Below are 12363 nucleotides of genomic sequence, written 5' to 3'. Positions count from 1 at the left end.
AATTTCCCCTCAAGCTATCTCACAAACTAGTTCTCTCACCTGTCAACGTCACCAAGGAGATGAATTGTGGTAGAACCAGAGCATTTAAAATTAACCAAGCAGATTAGAATTTAAGTGTTCTAAGGTCTTATCTGCTCTGTACATTTAATGTATACTTTAAGCCAGTGCGATTTTTCTAGGAAAAAAGAGGTACTGGAACTCACTATGAATGCCTCCATTATTCTCCTATATTGCTAATATAGGAGAGGTGCCAGAACGGAGTTCAGGTGAGTTCCAGTTGGGAAAAAACCATTGCTTTAAACAGTCACGGCTTCCCCCCAAAGAATCCTTAAAAGTGCCATTTGTTAAGGGTATTAAGAGTTGTTAGGAGGCCCCTATTCCCCTCACAGAGCTACAATTCCCAGTTTCCTGGGAAGAGGGATTGACCACCCTGGGAATTGTAGCTCTGTGAGGGAAACAGTAAAACAACTCTCAGCACACTTAAACAAATTACATTTCCCGGGATTCTTTGAGATTGTTTAAAGTGGTGTGAGACTGTTTTAAATCTTTCGTTTGGATGGAGCCTAAGAATTGAGAACCTTATCCAGTCTATACACACCCCTCAACCAACATATTCTATCACGTTACCTATCAACACTGTCTGGAATTTCCGGAGCATAATCCCAGATTACTTCTTCAGCAGCGATGTAAAAGTCCCAGTCCTTAATCATCCGTATTTCTTTATAGGATAAATGTCTCGTTAAAGTGTCTGGATTTCCACAGTCTTCTATGTTGAGGTAACCATGCATTCCAGCTGGAAAGACAGATCATGACTGTTAGTTGTAAAGGAACGTGCATGCCCAAGGGATTTTCTTGTTTCCCTTCAGCCAAACCAGGTGGAAGTTAAAGATTTTATTATATATGTATTTTACTAGAGACCTCTGAAAGATGTACATTTGTCTCCTGCTGCGATCAAAATCTCCACCACTTTAGCCAGCAAAAAGAATCTATGAGCCATTCATTACTCTCTTAAGGTATAAATAACAAAGCCATGTTAATGCATCTTGAAACACGCAGCAGTATGTGGAATCCATTTGTGCCCTTGCATCCATAGAAGAAGAGTTTGGATTTGATATCCCGCCTTTCACTCCCTTTAAGGAGTCTCAAAGCGGCTAACATTCTCCTTTCCCTTCCTCCCCCACAACAAACACTCTGTGAGGTGAGTGGGGCTGAGAGTCTTCAAAGAAGTGTGACTGGCCCAAGGTGAGCCAGCAGCTGCATGTGGAGGAGCGGAGACGCGAACCCGGTTCCCCAGATTACAAGTCTACTGCTCTTAACCACTACACCACACTGGCTCATAGGTATATGATACAGTGGTTACCCTACACTAACAGAAGGCAGGGTGAGATTTTCATCAATTCCTCCTCTCTTCTGGGGCCCCACCTTCCTCAGAACAGGTTGGAGGATTTTCCAGAATAGTGTGGGAGGTGGCATGGGGGGTTGCAGGGGAAGGGGAGAATCTGTGGACATTGCCTCCCCCTTTCTTCCTTTAGCAGAGGACTCCGCTAGATCAAAACCTCTTCTGCAAATGGGAAGACTCTTTCCATTCAAGGAACGGCACAATTCAATACTGCCTTGTTTGCTTTGGAGTGTGACAGAGCCTTTTGGAGACCTGACTTATGCTTATGCTCATGATTCACAATGCCATACTTTTAACAAAATTAAACAATGTCTTCATAGGGACAGGCTTGGGTTTTCTTCAGGATGCTAAATAAATCCATGCAGCTTCTTCCTACTAATAGCTGTACAGGTGCAAAAATTATTTTGAGAGTATGTCTTTACAAGTGATAGTTCTGCATAGTTAGTAACAACTAAGATAACTAAACAAAGCATTTTCACTGGCTTAATATAGGTTTTAATCAACTAAATGTACATAAATGAGCATATTATGATAATCTCAATGTAAATGCATTGTTGAGACACTGAAGACAGCAGAAGATAACTTTAAGAAACAAAAACTACTGCTTATTGTTAAAAGAAAAAGACGTCTCTTAATATTTTATTTTTTCATTCTCTATTACAGGCACATCAGAACCAAATTGGTCACAACAAATAAAGAAGTTGCTCTTGGCTCACAGCTTCACCTACTAAAATATTTCCTCATGAGTTAAAAGCAGCCTCCATTGGCTAATCTAGTAAAACTTTGCTTTAAGATGATTTTGCATGTTTTGTACAACTGCTATATGAGAGAAGGTAATGAAGGCTGCAGTTGCACCAATGCCTGCTGAAGAAAGATCTCCTTGCCTTGCAGATGCTTTTCAACAAGGGACGATATGAGCCACTTTCCTGTCTTGCTCACAGACATCTTTGCTGTTGCTGATGCTCCTGCGACAAGGTTGATCGTTGACATTTTATAGTGGTTTTGCTCCAAGGTTTGCCCATTGAAATGGACCGAGAAGATCTCAGGTGCAGAACTCATCCCTATCAAATGCCAACTAATGCGATGGTAAGCACAGGCTTGTACATCTGAAACGCAAAAGAACAGCAGTTGGAAACTTTTGTTTCAAAATCACTGTACCATAATGGCAGTCAGTCAAGCAAATCCATCTAGGTTAACAGGATATACGTACCTGGCAGTGTTCCATTAGCGTAGCCATTAATGGTGTACATGAGGGAAGATCCTTTTTGCCAGCTTTTGCTTTCATCAAACACAGCAAACGTCAGCACATATTCCCTGTCAAAAAATTTCTGTGTTCCATTTTCATGCAGGCTTCCTAGAAGAAGAAGAGGCTGTCACAGACATTGGGGCGGGAGGGGGGGACAAAGTGTTTTATCAAATAAGACATAGACAATGAAGGACCCCTAGGAAGCTGCCCATCAAGTTCATTACTGTTGACACTGATTGACAGCAGCTCTCTAGGGTTTCTCTCCCAGCATAGGCACCAACTCTATGGGGCTGGGGACACCTTAGCCAGACCAAAGTATGAGGGGGCAGGCTGAGTCTTGAAGAGTTGGGCCTGCTAGAAGAGAAATTATTCCTGTCAAAAGGGCCTAGTTTGTCAGAGGCCAAGGAGCTGAGGCAGATGATAAACAGGAATGCATGTGTGGGAAGAAGGGACATTACAGATAATCCCCAAGAAACACTTGCTGGTTTCTTCAACCTAAATGTTTTATTACCGTTTTTACATATTAGCAGGGCACCAATAAGGCCAGAATTGAAGTCTTGCACCATGTTTTCATGTGAGTAGTAGGCATAGGTGAGGCAAGGAGGATCAGCCTCCCGTGGTCCAGTTCCTGCAGTGGCCTTCCACACATATTTATAACTTTTTCCAGGAGGCACAGCATCATCCAGTTTTTCGATAGGCAATGTCTTATCAGAATATGAGGAACCTTCAGTGGCAGGGAAGCAAGGATTCACCATGTATTACTCATACATAATAATACCAACAGTGCCCTTATGAAGCAATGAATAAATAAATGTACATGCACCCACCTATCCATATACATGCTGAGTCTAATGTCCTCTTTATACCAGGAATGGAGAACCTGTGTCTTTTCAGATGCTGTTAAACTGTAATTTCCATCACTCCCTGCCCATGGCCATGCGAGCTGGGAGTGATGGGGGTTGCAGTCCAATAAAATCTGGAGGGTCACAGGTTCCTCCAATCTATCAACCTTTATTATACAGCCCTGCCTGGGGACAGTACATGCACATACGGTACAGGAGAACAGGTACTTATTCCCAGATAGCCCTACATAGGCCCGTGCAGGCGCGGTGGGGGTGGGGGAGGTGCAGCTGGGTACACTTGCCCTGGGCCTTGGAGGGCTAAGCCAGCTGGAAGGGAGGGGCGCCAGAGGCCTGCTGGACTTGGCTGTCATACCAAGAACACCCCCTGCTTCCCAGTCATTTGGGGACAAGCTCTGCAGGGGCCTGGCACTATTTGCTATTGCTGTGCAAACTGAAACTTGCCAGCTTGTTTCAGTTTACCATTCTCCTCTACCATTGTATATCGAGGGCTCTTTTGCAGAAATTACTTGGAAGAACATATTTCCGTTTACTTATGCAAATGGCATATGGATATTCCTTCTCAGCTCATTCTAGAAGAATTAGTTCTATTTAATATGCCGCTATTTAAATATTAAAGGCATGACAATATATTTCTGGGGGTCAGGTACACCAATTTGATATCATTATCCCTTGCAATTAAAACAACAACTTGTGTCCGTCACTGGCTGATGCCTAGTACAAAATACAGGAGGGCACAGATCTAACATTCCTCGTGAAGCCCAACAAAATATATCTCATTGTTTAAAATGTTGAAATTTTTGCACTTGCAGTTTACCCCTAAGCCAGGTTAAAGTATATCCACTTCTACTTTTCCTTCTAAGAGCTGTGGATCTGATCAAAATCAGGCAGACCTTAGCTTTTCTGATGTTGTTATATAGTTTAGTCACTAGGTGGCATTTGACTTCATTATATCTGAGTGGACAGGCTGAAGCTTCTTGTTATGGATTTGCTCTTGTTTAAAAGAAATAACAACGTTCTCGTCTAGCTTCCTGACTGGTGTGTCCTTTAAGTTTTCCATTACAGTCATATTTCCACTAATGGGAGCTCTGGTTGGCTGGTCCTGATGGCTGACGAAGCCCGGAATATGAAAGGATCGTCACCGAGATATCTGGCAACACAGTCACATTACCAACACTTACCTTCTGAATGTTTGCTGTACGCTATGCCTTGTGGGTGAATACTCAGTGGTTTATTAGCCAGGTTCTTAAAATGAATGACAAGTGTATCTCCCACTTCAGCACGTAGTGTTGGCCCCAGAAGCCCTACCAAAATGATAATATTTTTTTAAATAGAGAAAGAGAAATCCCGAAAATACAAAACATGGAAAAAGAGACTTGTGTTTCACTGAGAGACAAACTTGCACACACAAGTGGCTATTAGAATGCACCATCATTCCTTAGGGCAGGAATGTTATTATTTGTTAACACACACCAACCTTCCTCCAATAAATTCAGAACAGCAATTGAGTTTTATGCTCACTTGTGACATAAGAAGAAGATGATAGCTATGCTTATACAGACAACTCCCCATCTTCCTGGGGGTTTCATTCCAAGGCACCGCACATTTAATTGAAATTGCTTATATTGGGAAACAGTGTTAGAAACTGAGATATGAAAGCTAGGAGCTAAATGGCACCTTAAACCTAGGTTATGGGTGCTAAAACGGAAAGTCTAGGTGCAGATTTTTTAATAAAAAGAATACAAAGCTGAAGAATGAATGAACCACACCTAAAATATTATGTTCATTTTTCACATGGTCTGGTCCTTCCCCTGTCCAGCCCCCTAATATTCTTAAGAGGGTCTCTTCTCCAGTCTTCAGAGAGAGGCTGCACATGGGGAGGCAGAAAAAGGTCCTCTTTTCCTTCCCCTCTGCTATTTCAGTCTCAAATCTTAGGTGCAGTACTGCGCCCAGAGCTCAGAAACTGCTCACGCTAATGAAATTCACTGTCGCAGAAATGCACCTAGAACAATGGGCGTTTCACTGTTGGGAACACCATTGAAAAAGCCTGCAAACACCATCTAAACCTCTGGAAACCATTGGAAAACCCTTAAAAACAAAAACAAAAATCCACCAAACTCCACCACAATTGCTCCCTCCAAACCTCCTTGCTCAAATTCCAACTCTCTACAGGCCTCAACAGCCAGTGCAAGGGCTCCTAGGATTGTGCTTGCAAAAGCTTGTGGAATTGCTAGACGCCATTTCTGCTGTTTTTGCTCTCTTTTAGGGTCATTTTTGAGCGGCACAGGTGGGGAGGGTGAGCAGAGCGAGAGGGCAGGGAGGATGAGCAGTGCAGGTGGAGGTATGGCAGTGGTGGCAGAGGGCCGAGGCAGCCTGGGCAGGCAAGGGAGGTGGAGGGCATGCAGCCACAGCATGGTGGAGGGGTCCCAGATTTTGGTTAGTAAAAGTTGGAGGGTATGGTTTTGATGACTCCATTTTCTTTTGAGCCTATGGCCTAGCTAAATTTAAAATGCCTGTGCCTAAATTTTGCTATACAGTAGTACCTCGGGTAAAGAACTTAATTCGCTCTGGAGGTCCGTTCTTAACCTGAAACTGTTATTAACCTGAAGCACCACTTTAGCTAATGGAGCCTCCTGCTGCTGCCGTGCCGCCGGAGCACAATTTCTGTTCTCATCCTGAAGCAAAGTTCTTAACCTGAGGTACTATTTCTGGGTTAGTGGAGTCTGTAACCTGAAGCATCTGCAACTTGAAGCATCTGTAACCCAAGGTACCACTGTATAGAACTGAGCTTTCCAAATGGTTCATGTTGGTGACACGTTTTTTAGACATGCATCATTTCGCGACACAGTAATTCAGTTTTGCATCATTTGGTGACACAGTAATTCAGTTTTACTATCAAACCGGAGGTTAAACTAATTCCTTCGTGTGGCACACTTACACATTGCAGCCGACACACTAACGTGTCACAACACACAGTTTGGAAAGCTCTGGTATAGAACAAGTATTTGCTACTTATGCAGCTGAAACTCGTTCCAGAACACTTAAAAGAATAAGCTGGTAGAATCCATTGTGACCACTGTATGCATGAAAAGAGAATTGGCTAAGCATGGCAATTCTACTTAATCTTGAATTGTTTTGCAGGTAGATGTAGGAAGATATTGGGAGACATTTAATGAATAGGGAAATTAATCAACGTCTTAATAAAGAAAGAGACTGAAAAATGATTATATGTAATCACATGGTATTATGGTGAGGGATGATCTGAAGAGTTAATGTTCTAATGAATATGGCCAGGCAGGGGGCTGAGCCTTCCAGTGCAATTCTCCCCACCCCACCCTACCAACACATTGAAGGAATGCCCGAAAAACCTAGTCACTTAAAAACAAGGAAAATTGCATACAAAACAGAGGTACAAGCAACTAACAATATTAGACCACTCTTGTCAGTGTGGTAGAAAACTTTGTATTAGGGCTCCGTACACATTACTGACTTGACACACAGCTTGGTTGTTATTTTTCTCAATTCAGATTGAGACTGGGGGGCGAGGAGCATCAAAACACAGTATTTCATAAGAAATGGCAGAATAGATACAGGAAAGATTGATTCTGACTAATGCTATGCAGTGGGAGCATACATGTGCAGAGCAAATGGGTGGATGTACACTGTCTTATTTATTGTTAGAAACTACAATAATGACCTGTTGGCATTGGTTCTGTTTTATCATATCAAGCCAACCGCTAGGAAGAGAAGGCACACTGGCATGCAACAGGGTGCCATGTTTTGCAAGACCCTTTCTCCCACTGAAACAGCACTGTAGGAATCTGTAGTTTCAGTGGGAAATGATATGCAAAACCCACCTTGTAAACTCATTCTTTTTTCCTATATGTTTCAGTGGGGTGAAGCAAATACCCAGCCACTCCACTATACAGTGGTACCTCGGGTTAAGAACTTAATTCGTTCTGGAGGTCCATTCTTAACCTGAAACTGTTCTTAAGCTGAGGTACCACTTTAGCTAATGGAGTCTCCTGCTGCCGCCACGCCGCCACCACATGATTTCTGTTCTCATCCTGAAGCAAAGTTCTTAACTCGAGGTACTATTTCTGGGTTAGCGAAGTCTGTAACCTGAAGCGTCTGTAACCTGAGGTACCACTGTACTTATTTATCATTAAAATTTGTAGAAGAGTTTGTGTGTCATGCAGGAAATTCTGGAACAATGTGGAAGTGAAAGAAGGAAGCCACAACTCAGTCTTTGTGGCAACGTGCAAAATAACATTGAAAGGAACAACAGCTAGGCATCCTTTGTATATTTTGAGTCAGCGATACAACACTAGTTACTGAAATGATTAGTCACTTTCTAGTTAGCTGTTCTGCACAAGTGCATTTTTGGTATCTGGGGTCATTAATGGGACAGTGGAAACTATCTAATTATCTGTGCAAGGAGAAGAACAGAGTAATTTGGAAAAAATGACTACTGACCGTCTCCTGGCCATGCTCCTTCTCACTGCTGTCGCTACCTGTTCACCTGCCTTCTGCAAGCAGGTGGCCAGGGATATGAAAGAGCAGCAGGATCCACCTACCTCTACCTCTAAAACTTAGAAAAAGAATGTGGAGTATTTCCAGGCTGAGGGCCACATTCCTCATGGACAAGTTTCTAGGGGCCGTATGCCAGTATTGGGTGTGGCCAGGGGCAAAAGGTGGGCAGGGTCATAGCAGATGTGACTCATGCCTTGAACACTAGGCTGCATTCCAGGCAGGCAAAAGTCAGAAGTTTCTATAACGTGCCCCCGCCTCCAGCCAGCTAAGTAAGGAGCAGCTGAGTCAAGCATTCAAAGAGGGTAGAGTAGACCCATAGGAAGGAAGAGGAGAGGCAGCGCACCCAAAGCCCTACTGGGTTCATGTTGGCCAGGTGGGAGGGTGATTCTCTAGGTTTTTTGTTATTCATTTTGGGGCTACTCTTTTATTTTATTTTTTAACCTCCCCATTTGTCCCAGATCAGTGTGCCAACTCCAGGGCAGATGTACTCTCCCCACCCACGCTGTTTTGGGGCCATGTCTAGGGAATAAGAGGACTTTGGCTTCTAAACCTCCCTTGACCCACCCCACCACCAGAGTACCAGTGGCTGAGTGGCAAGGATAGTCGTGGTTTCTCTGCAAATAGGATGTCCCGCCTCTGTCTGCAGACCTGCCTTACTGCAGGCCAAGGAGGGAAATCTACTTTATCCTCTAACCTCAGGAACATCCATTGGATTGTGACCTAAATGGGTAAATAAACTTGTAGTGGTTTAAAATGTTGTTAATTTGGATTCATGACAGCAGAGAGGTTATACCATGCTGTGAAAATGTCACCAGCAATATCTGAAAATCATGCCGTGTTTACCTGATAGAGCATTTCTTGGTTTTTCTTTTTTGAAATCTGCTTCATACTCGCTGTAGATAATCTTCTTAAATAGATGATCTGATTTTGGTAATCTGAAATAGAAGAGTCTTAAAACTATCACAGGAAATAGCTTCCGTGTGGAAGATACATATAAGAACTCTATGCTGTAAAATACATTATGCAGGTTAAGCACAGTTGCAGAAATCAACATGTGTACCAAACACATTTTGTGTTCTCAGCAGAGCCACCTGCTGAAACAAAGACAGGAAACAGGGCCTTTTCTGTAAAGGCACCCCATCTCTGGAATTTTTTCTCCCAAAAAGTATGCCTGGCACCATTCTCATTTTCTTTTTGGCACCATGTGAGCACTTTTTTCTTCTTCCTCTGGTCTTTTAAAAATGTGTGAAGAGGTTTTACATGGGCATTTTACACTACATTTTTTTAAAAAAATGTGGTTTTCAGTAATATACATTTCAATAACTTTACAGTCATTTTAACATTTCAAAACTCGACTTCCTTCTTCCTCTTTCTGTGGTTCCTTAAATTTACATTTATCATTTGCTGCATATTCTAAATTAACTTAACTTATTCTTTTATTCATCTACTTTAATTATTTACTCTTATGGAACTGCAGGTTATTACAATAATCCTGCCAATGTCCATATCTGTTTACAATTTATTTGTACATATTCAATTAACCATTTCAATTTTTAATAAAAAGTTTGTCTTCTTGATTTCTTATTTTTCTGGTAAGTTTCGCCATTTCTGTATAGTCCATAAGTTTTTGTATCAAATCTTCTTTTGTCAGGACTTCTTCTTTCCATTTTTGGGCAAATAACATTCTTGCCACCATAGTTGTATACATGAATAAATTTCTATACTGTTTCAGTAGTTCTGCCCCTATAATTTCCAGAAGGAAACTTCCGCTTTGTTTTTTTAACGGATGTTATTATAAACATTGTTTTCAATTCATTATATATCATTTCCCAGTAAGCTTTAACCTTACTGCAAGACGTATGATAGAAAGTACCTTCTTTCTCTTTGCATTTCCAACACTTATTCATTTTTTATTTATACATTTTTGCCAGTTTTCTTGGTGTTAGATACCATCCATATAACATTTTCATACAGTTTTCTCTTAAACCATAGCATGCTGTAAATTTTATACAGTCATACCTTGGGTTACGAACGCTGCGGGTTGTGCGTTTTCAGGTTGCGGATCGTGCCGAATGGGTTACTTCCAGGTTTCGGCGCATGCGTGCAAAATGACATCACACGCATGCACAGAATCGCGTCACGCACATGCACAGACGCGGTGCTTCAGGCTGCGAACGCTGCGGGTTGCGAACGTGCCTCCCACACGGATCACGTTCGCAACCCGAGGTATGACTGCATCTGTATTCCATAATTATTCCCATGCTTCCATAACTATATTATAACCAATATCTGTTGCCCAATTTTACACTACATTGTTTTGCTGTGCTTTATTGCAATTTTGAAGTTATTAGTTTATTGTTAACTGAAGAGTGGCCAATAAAACCACTAAATAAACTATAAGGTTATTTTTCAGAATTTACTATATCCTAATCTATTCCAACTCTGTGTTAGGGCCGGCTTGAATGGAATAAGCCTCAGAGATGTACACAAAAGCAAGAATGTGTGGAGGATTAATAGGAGCAAATCAGGAAGGCAGGTATATGTGCTTCATTAGAAGCTTTACTGAGACCCTTCAAATTCCTGAGCCTTTATAAAAAGCTGCCACAACACACTCAGATTTAACATTGCTCTCTGTTTCGAAAGAAAAGCTGAGATTTTTTAAGAAGACAGAACATGCAGACAGCCCCACTGGAGCAGGCCAAGAACCCATCTAGTCCTGTTCTCACAGTGCCCAATGGCAGAACCTGCCTCACAGATTCAACACTATTGAGTGCATTTTTTCAACTAGTCATTCAAGAGTGAGCCCAGAATGTGTGGGCGTTCCATAGGTGCATCCGAGTGCATATGACATTCTGGCTCAGGACATTAGTCCAAAAGGCAAGTTACAATGGTAAGTGACTGATCTGTGGGTTTAGCCTACAGGACAAAGATTTGAGAATGTGAGGCTGCAAATATTTTTAAGGAGGCTATGGGCCTATCCAAGGTGGGGCGGAGGCAGCAGCTGCGCACCCTAGATCAAGTAAAACAATAGAAATACTTAACTAACTGACCAATCACATCAGTTCTGACCCTCCCCCCAATAAAAGTCCTGCCCCCTACCAAGTCCTGCATCCCCTTAACAAAAATCCTGGATACGCCCAGGAAGGAAGCCAGGACAAAAAAATAAAAATAAAAATCTCCACCTGCCTAAGAAGCTAGCAGAGCATCATTTCTTATTCTCAAGGTATGGGAATGTCTTGTGACATTTTTACATAAAAAGTTAAAAGGGGCCCTTGAGGCTCTCTCTTTCCTTTCGTTGGCATATAAGCGTGGACAAGTGATGAAATGGACATTCTCACCAGCACAGGATTATATTTGCATTGCAAACCAGTCTAAGGCTGAAATTAGATAGGACAGCAGACGTGATGGCCTGCACATCTCCTCTCTTTCTCCCTGTTTAATAGGTAGTACTGTATTTCCGATATGGCACAAAGAAGTTATGAACATACACAGTCAAAACCATAAACTACGAAAACTTTTAGAAGACATCTGAAGGCAGCCCTGTTTAGGGAAGCTTTTAATGTTTAATAGGTTACTGTACTTTAGTGTTCTGTTTGGAAGCTGCCCAAAGTGGCTGACGAAACCCAGCCGGATGGGCGGGGTATAAATAAATTATTATTATTATTATTATTATTATTATTATTATTATTATTATTATTATTAAGCTACTTAAAACCAAACGAGAAAATACATCACAAAGTCCAAGAACAACATTTTAACAACTCAGGCTGCAGCTGGGAGTGACGTTGCAAGTCTGAATCTTCTCTTGCTTACAAGGAAACAACTTCCTTGCACTTAACAAACTAGTATATCAGAAAGAAACCTCATGTGAGCAAATTTCATTATGCTATGTGGTAAAAAGTGAATAAGCAGCAAAATGCTGAAAGCCAACGATAGATAGATGAAAATAATAATGAGTAACACTAGCAGAAAATCTATCGAAAAATCACTGCAATTTAGAAGTCACACCATTGGAAGCAACTTAAAACTAACATTTATCTTGGTTACCCTAGCAGCCCATTCTTCAGGGGTGGGGAAACCTCACCTTCCCATTACACCCAACTACAACCCCAAATAAGCTACACACATTTAGTTACCTGGACAGGTCTTCTGCCTGGGAACTGTAGCTCCAGTTAGCGACCTGAGCCACTATGTAGTGCTCTCGGACCTGAGCTGCTTCCGCATTAGGATTCTCCAGACCTGGCCAGCCTACGCCCAGCAGCATTAAGAGAAGATGTTTGTAGGCAAGGGCCATGGCACCAGTTCCCATTGATGCAGATTTGTTG

The 12363-nt window shown here is 41.9% G+C and overlaps 1 protein-coding gene across 2 annotated transcripts in view; it reads right to left on the bottom strand.

Annotated features, from left to right (window-relative positions):
• The window catches only part of F5 (coagulation factor V), a 40922-nt gene extending 28565 nt beyond the window's left edge, over positions 1–12357 (bottom strand). The window contains exons 1-7 of one of the 2 annotated variants that reach the window (XM_081859246.1): positions 12175–12357; positions 8882–8973; positions 4687–4809; positions 3157–3369; positions 2610–2753; positions 2284–2505; positions 628–793 (exon numbers count right to left, since the gene is read on the bottom strand). In XM_081859246.1, coding sequence (XP_081715372.1) covers positions 628–793; positions 2284–2505; positions 2610–2753; positions 3157–3369; positions 4687–4809; positions 8882–8973; positions 12175–12347 — 1133 coding nt within the window. In that variant the 5' untranslated portion in view covers positions 12348–12357. Of the gene's footprint in view, positions 1–627; positions 794–2283; positions 2506–2609; positions 2754–3156; positions 3370–4686; positions 4810–5274; positions 5396–8881; positions 8974–12174 lie in introns of those variants that run through there. The other variant, XM_081859247.1, reaches the window with a different exon arrangement.
• Between the last annotated feature and the right edge of the window lie 6 nt (positions 12358–12363).

Source organism: Podarcis erhardii (assembly GCF_964252035.2).
Source record: "Podarcis erhardii genome assembly, chromosome: 4".
In the NCBI taxonomy this organism is placed as follows: Eukaryota; Metazoa; Chordata; class Lepidosauria; order Squamata; family Lacertidae; genus Podarcis; species Podarcis erhardii.
This window is presented reverse-complemented; position numbering and strand designations above follow the sequence as displayed.